We start from the raw sequence: 7,841 nt of genomic DNA on the forward strand, positions 1-7,841 counted from the left end.
CAAGTATGTAATTAGTGATGCAATCAGTAATATTTTTAAAAATTCTGTTGGTTGCTTACACATAATGAAGGATATAATTTAATAATATCATAAAATTTACATAGCATTACATAATAACGTAATAATAAACATGAGTTGTCATGAAAATTGTGTTAATCAACATCTCAGATGAATATCTCGATAGTTTCTATTGTAGAATGTTTGTTTGCTACAAGTTGGAGGATTACTATAGTTCTGATATTATTATTATTGTTATGGAAAACAGTAAACTGTTTTTCTGAATTCTTTCTAGTATTTATTTCAGTCAACATTCCCTACAGATTGTGAATGAAAACACATTGAAAACATTTGGTCGATCGAAGTAGTAGAGGAATTCGAGATTGAAACTAGGCATCTTTATGAGTATACAAGATGAAATCATCTCTCATGACCTACTTCTTCCTTCGATGTGACATTTTGCTGTGCTGATCAGAATTATGAATTGTCGGTAATTTGAGGTTTTGGATTTTGTATGCTTGTTTTAACGTGAAAAATACCTACGAAGTAGCAATATTTCTTAATGATATCCTTAATGCTGTATCTTGGAAACAGAAAGCAATCTCACAAGTAAGTACCTGATGATAAAACATAAATGTTTAGTATTTTTTTGCAATGCAGTGCATTTGAATTTACATCTGAGTTAGTCAGACAAAAGTGTCTACTGATCGTTATGTTTTTCTAAAGCGACCCTTTGCTGTGGTAAGTTGATCAAATTCGTTTACATAAAGAATTTTTTCTGAATCATTTGTTAATAAAATCACCTTCTTTACAATAAACTTAGATGTTCTTTATAGTATTGAGTAAAGGTATTCACTTCAAAGTTTTAGTTCTTCTTTGAAAACATTGACAAAGAAGATAGACCCCCCCGTTTGCGTTAATTTAGTTATACAGACTAGTGTACTCTGTTTTCCTGTAGTTCATACTCAACAAAATAGTTTTCGGATTCTACCGTACAATAACTTACCTGGATATTATTCAGTTGCGCATATATTTTATTTTTATTCAGCAACAAATGAATTTATTCGACTGAACCTCAGTTGCAATTACTTTACATCTGTTATGGAAGAAAATATTTCGAGAAATGAGATATTTAAGATTCAGTGTCATCGAACAATATGTGCTTGCTATGTATACTATCATCACAGTGATTATAATTGTGTTGCAGCAGATGCCATACATGCTATGGGTTCAATAGAATCTTGATATTTGAAAAATACATTACAGGACGTGATTATTGATGATATTGACTTCAGACCCTAAATTTATGTAATCTGAACTTCAATGACGTTAAGTAGGCATGGCTCGCCGAAATTGGAATCCGTTTAATGCAATAGATGTGCACTAATCTACTCTACGCGTTTACAAAATTCACTCCATTATTTTATGTTTGAATAATAATTTTTCTCATCTAATGCTTTCACTTCTAGATAAAGATGGTTGTGACGGTAGGTCTCACAGTATAGTTTGAAGAAAGAATATTGTGTTATGTATTCCGAATGATAAAACTTTCAAATACCATGAAGCTCATTCGTTGTTAGTTATCTATTGACATTTAATTAACAGTTGAAGAGAATTATAATTTCGTACTTCGAGATAACTACTACATACAATTTAGTACATATTTTCATTCACTTGTCATACAACTACATGAAACTGAATACACCTTAAATAAACAATGGAACATATGTAAGGCAATAGTATATTTTGAGATGTATTTAGATTCATGTGTTTGGGGATCTTTTAACATTGTAATAATGTGCTCATTTACTTTTACATAGTAAGATTAAGTTGAGTTAATATTAGTTGTGTAGTTGCTTTCGACTTATTGATGATGAAGTTATTTATGTTCTTTCATAAAAATATTGTATTCCACAAATGTATTTTGCAAACATGAAATTGAGCATGATGAAAACATTTACTGATTCTTCACTTTGAATACATACAGAACTAATATTTCGGTGACTCATATAACGTATAATGACTATGTAGACTACTTAAAGCACTCCATGTAAGTGTTAAGGTACTATAGACGGAGTGAATTCGTTTGTTCTTCTGGTTACAGTATTGAGAAACATTTGTACCACATTTAGTCTGTCCATCACAGCACTATTGACTGCCAACTGTTAGTATGAGAAATTAGCGGATTGGTAATTTAATTCACCATTATCAATATCCTTTCTTATTCATATGCATAAATGTTTTAGGTCCTAGCGGTAAGTTCAGTTCAATATTTTGAAACTAGTTTCAGTACTACTTTGTCAGTTTCGTCTAATGGTTGTGATGTCTGAAGTAGGAGAGTATCCTCATAATGATAATAACTGATTGTCTAAGATGTAATTCTTGTAATTGTGTAATACTTCTGAGAAGTATTTATCGTTTGCAGAAATTGGAAAAATACCTATATTACTATACGTGTGTATGTTATTATTCGATCTAGATAAAAGAACACTGACGATGAGAGCCGTTCGATTACACATACGTATCTCTAATACATTTATATCTATATCTATATCTATGTCTATCTATCTATGTCTATCTTTTTGTGTTTGTGACGAAAAAGATAATCCTGAACTTACCTTGAAAAACTGTAAGTGCAATTTAAATTTCTTTCTAAGTTATCATTGATTTGACTCAATCTCTTGTGTGGTATTTTTTTAATAATATTTCCGGAAATCAGTTTAAAAAGAGACAACTTTATTCATCTAGGTAGTATATGAATGGTATGGTGTGTTCCGGAAATCAGATTTTATATACAACATAAAAATTCAATATAAGCAGATAATCGTAGGGATTTTCGCAAATATCTGATCCATTTTCATGATATTTCAACTTGATTATTTTATTCACCTAGATATGTAACTGGATGGTTACAGCCTAATTTATCAGATCTCGAGGAGGTTAATAATCTATACATACCATGCATACAAGATGCATTTGCGAAATACTGTATTTAATTATCGCAAAAAAACAATATATATGTATATACAAAGACGTTTAATAGACAGACAATTAAATATACTTTTTATTATATCCTGTTTTTTATATTCGCTCTTCAAAACAGACCTGCGTAAAGCCCAAATGAGTAAGTTATTGTTCCTTCACTACAAATACGATGTTGTGCATATTTTTTAATCATGAATATTTATTAGAAGTTTAATTTAAAACTAAATTATGAATATCGTTACCTCATGAGAAGCTCTGTGATCACCTTTAATTTATAGAAAGAGATATATCTGAATGAAGTTCAAGTAGTAAACACCAAGAGCTTAACTCACAGAAAAATGATTTGTTGGTAAATCTCACATATAGAAAAGCTGAAAAGAATGGCATACAATGTAACCTAATAGAGGTATCATTTACGAAGCAAAGACCTTAGGTTCATGTAATTATTTCAAGACCAATGATGGAAAAAGTTTATAGATGTATCCCGTCTTATAATTTATCGATTAACTACATGTAAAGTGAGTAATATAAGTGGAATGGATTGGTGGATACAGGAAAATTGAATGATTTACGCATTCATTGAAAGAACATTCAAACTGCTTACCGTCATGGTTGAAGTTTTCGCCCAACATGACAATAGTAAGTCTATCCATTCATTATGATATTAACGTCGAGTCTAAATTGTACGTAGATCGTTAATATGTAATAACAAATGATACGCTAATATAATGGATCATGTGTCGACGACTAATGTGTGAATAACTGTTGGTTGATCCTGTGAATAACAGGTTTCTGTTCATACTTGATATTCAGCAGATTTCGGCAGAATTTAGCAGTCAGATGTGTTTTCATTATTTTTGTTATTAAAGTTGACAAACTAAGAGAAGCTGGTAAGTTCGTTATAGCCATTTTTCTCCTAATAAACCCTTCTTATTTGGATGTTGTGAAATCTGTCTATTAGAAAATAATTATATGTAACAACGGTTATGTAATAGGTGTGGATAATCAAATGAAGAAGAGAATAAACGGAAGGAAATGAAGAACCACAAATATATTCAGGGTGTTAAAAATTAGCAAAGTCGTTTATTATGTCAAAACAGCCAAGAACAGGGAAGGTTGTCACGTATTCTAAACCCTATTTCATGTGTCCTGTACTTGTTTACCATGTTTTTACCCTATCAGTTTATATCCGTTTATACATATATAGTACGCGATCTAAATAATTTTTAGTGATTACTATGTTATTCTCCACTTATTCAAGTTTGGTATATTTCTTATGATGGACTATTGATTAGAACATTATTAGTTTGTTATTCTTATCATTACTAGTGCACTTTGCTTCGCACTATGGACCCGCACTTTACACCAATAATGTATTGTTGTGTTAATAAAATTAAGCAACAGTAGACTTACTTCATTATTCTCATCCGGTCTCGCAACAATGGAACATATTTCAATCAGTTCCAACAAGGATGGGAGTTCTAAAAGTGATCTTTCTGGTTGCTCTTGGCGTCAATTACGTTACCTCTGATTGCTTACACCTGATTATCTTGAAACATTTACGACACCATTTACGTATTGAATATGATAGAAAATACACTCTATGAGTTTTGGTTGCTAGTGTAACAGGTTTTGAAATTTATAAATCGTTATGATCAAGCTTTCAGTAAATAACATTGAGAGTCCACAATTTTACATTTCTTCCTAAGTACAAAAATTGGGTGTAAGTCTGCCGGAATTGACTGGTGTATTTTTATCCACTGTTTAGTATGAAATATATGATTATTTCAAAAAATAGACTACATTAAACTCCAACCTATTTAGAATAAGTTTAAGTGTCTACCATTCTCGAAGATATTTACTCTCATTTAGAGGGGTACTATCATGAAATCTTCTAAGCTAATGAATAGTCTAATCAATTCTGTATTGATTAGAAGGGTGTATACCAATCTACCAAACGATACCGATCAATGTTCAGTAGTGTCAAGGTTATAATTTGTAATATATTTGCCAAACATTACCATAATTAAAGCTAATCTAAGAGATAATTCACGAGGTATTACCCATGATGCTTTTCAAATGGTGAGTACAAAATTTGTTGAAAGCATTCAGTTGTCAGTGGCTACAGAGTACCGAGAATTTTATCTCATTATTTTCAAATTTATATAGCATAATTGACTTATTTATTGATTAAATTATCTGTGTAGTTGCCTCAGTGTAAATACTAACTCCCTAATTATATTGATTAGTTTCACATTTTAAATAGTTCTCTGTAACTAAAACTGAAGATTGAAGTTGGCTTTGATGAGTATTCGACTGTCTGTTTATTGACAGTATTCTGAAAAGTAACTCGATTGAAAATAGTTTAGGATAAATTGCATTTTAGATACCCAACATTCACAGTTGTTCTCATATTCTAAAAACTGACATGAAACATGTTAATAAATATCTTTTCTCGTATATTAGAACTCTTTTGGAATTCGATTCACTAATATTTTTAGGCTAACGGTACAGTGTTAGTTTACTAGCTTATCATTATACTTACACAGTGAGCAGTGTAAAGTCATAAAATTACAGATATCCAGTAATCACGTGACTCCTTGCTCAAAAATCAAGGTTTCGAAAACAATCTTCCTCATCATATAGTTTAACATAAGGTCATCTAGAAACCAATTACTATTTTAAATAATTTACCTGGGCATTACTTACTTGCTTACTTTAGTCTACCAAATATAATGCTTGTTGTTAATTATTGTTTAAAATTTTCAGGGTCGTTGAATATAAGGGGATTTCAAAGGACCACGTCTATCAACACATGGATAATTGACTGAAATTCTTATGATTCTTTAATATAAATGAAGAGATGCAAATGTTTTAACGAGATTCCTTTTTTATCAATAAACTGACTTTTGTTCATCTCTGAATTCTTAATTGTGAAGAGTAGGCACACAAAGAACATGGGGAGTGAGAGTTGTTTTGTATTCTAAATCATGCACAATGTTATGGGAATCAAAACGGTTACATTTGTGCTAGATAATATAAAAATGACGAAAACAATTATTTTAGTTCATGTGTTCCTTCAGGATAAATAAATGTACAAAGAAAATTGATAGATTCTCCAGATATATCATAAAATTGTTTCACCATTTTAGTGGAAAGCACACAGCTGAGTTATTCGAGATTTCGACATGCGGACAAAATATACTACTATGTTAAAAATTTCGAAGTTATGACTTCGAAAAGTATTTTCATTAGTCCATATGAAATGAAATAGAAATGCGATAGTGAATATATCTAGTTTATTATTGATACAGCATTTCCCTGATAATAAAAGTCTGGATTAGGTTTTGTCCATTAACATTTTTCCACTAATTTTCTTCAAATGAATATTTGGTTGAATGATCATGATCAGTGATAGTGACTGAGATTTATGACATCTGGTTTAAAAATTACGAATTATCAAGGAATTCTGCATTGAGTGATTGTCTATTCATCAGTTTACTGGCGAAACTGGTTTACGGACTATTCATTTCCAAGAAATTAACAATGTACTGTTCATTGTAAACACACTGGACGATTCTTGAACAATGAGGCGTGTTAAAAGGCGGAAAAATATAAGGTGTTATATACTTCTTCTGAAGCGTATACAGTAATTCAAGAAAAGGCATTTAGAAAACATATACATACATATTATCATATGTACACGGGACCAATGTTATAGCTCTTGATCATGAAACCTAACGGTAACTTCAGTCACTTCGTAATGTAGTACACGAAATCTCAGGTTTCGAAGACAAGTGACTTATTTACAGTCCATCAAGTTGAACTTGAGCATTTGCGACGTGCTTCTCGCACATCCTAGAAGACTTTTGATTCTATTTATGATTAACATTGACAAACTTTTTCGGTCCGTGAATAATACTGTATTCAGATTGTTAATTCTAGTTAGCAAAGATAAGAAGGAATGTCGGGGAATCTATGAAAATATCATTACTCGTCAAGCTATTTTGTGATGCTTCAAAAGTTAATCAGTTGAGTGGGTGGTAAATCAATTTATTATCATACATATAGTTCCCTTTATAATCTTGAACGAATCCAAAACAAAGAATTGAGCAGAACTGTATGAATTCATTTTATTTTGTTAAATATTGATCAGCTGCTTACTGCCCAGAATATTTATAGTCAAAACTATTGTAAAGTTTACATACTTTTGACAGTAAAAATGGATATGTATCATCACGGTGTAGTGAGAGTTCAAGACGCATAATGAGTGTTGTAAATAGATATGATAGATATGATGTGAGAGGAGATCCCGGATCATTACACGCAGTGACAAATAATTAATTGATAATGTGATGAAGTAACTAAAAAAATTAAAACAATTCAGAATAACATGAGTTGAGCTCAGTCAGCTGAACGTCTTTCTGGGTGTTGTCGATTACAAATTTAGTGGGATCATTTAAAATGGACATAACTTTGTTGATGTATTCATCTCTGTTAAGAATGACTACTGGTTTTAATTCCATGACTTCTTCATTACCTTTAAAATTATCACACATTCGGTCTTATCTGTCTTTGAACTCCACTCAACTATTACACCACCCACCCTTTATGCTTCCTTCATTCTAATACCTAATAACCTCTGACCTTTCCTTGCATATATATATATATATATATTATTCCATACTATTTATTACCCCGATGCTAAAACTCTAATACATATTTGGTTGTAAGCAGCTGATGAGAAACCACGAAATATAATGAATTTATATTATTCTACATCAATATTTGTTCTGTCTTTATTTAAATTCATAAAGGGAACTAACTGCATCGAAATAACTTAATAAAAGCGTGACTAC

At 30.9% G+C, this 7,841-nt stretch overlaps 1 protein-coding gene across 1 annotated transcript; it reads left to right on the forward strand.

Annotated features, from left to right (window-relative positions):
- Positions 1–5,781, forward strand: Smp_180330 (MEG-2 (ESP15) family; the record flags this gene model as incomplete). The annotated part of the gene is made up of 9 exons (XM_018792526.1): positions 1–3; positions 592–606; positions 724–738; positions 1,467–1,488; positions 2,600–2,626; positions 3,101–3,121; positions 3,852–3,872; positions 4,692–4,705; positions 5,752–5,781. Coding segments are annotated over 9 exons (147 nt in total), but the record flags the coding sequence as incomplete, so codon positions are not given.
- Between the last annotated feature and the right edge of the window lie 2,060 nt (positions 5,782–7,841).

The sequence above is a fragment of the Schistosoma mansoni genome, assembly GCF_000237925.1.
Source record: "Schistosoma mansoni, WGS project CABG00000000 data, supercontig 0255, strain Puerto Rico, whole genome shotgun sequence".
In the NCBI taxonomy this organism is placed as follows: Eukaryota; Metazoa; Platyhelminthes; class Trematoda; order Strigeidida; family Schistosomatidae; genus Schistosoma; species Schistosoma mansoni.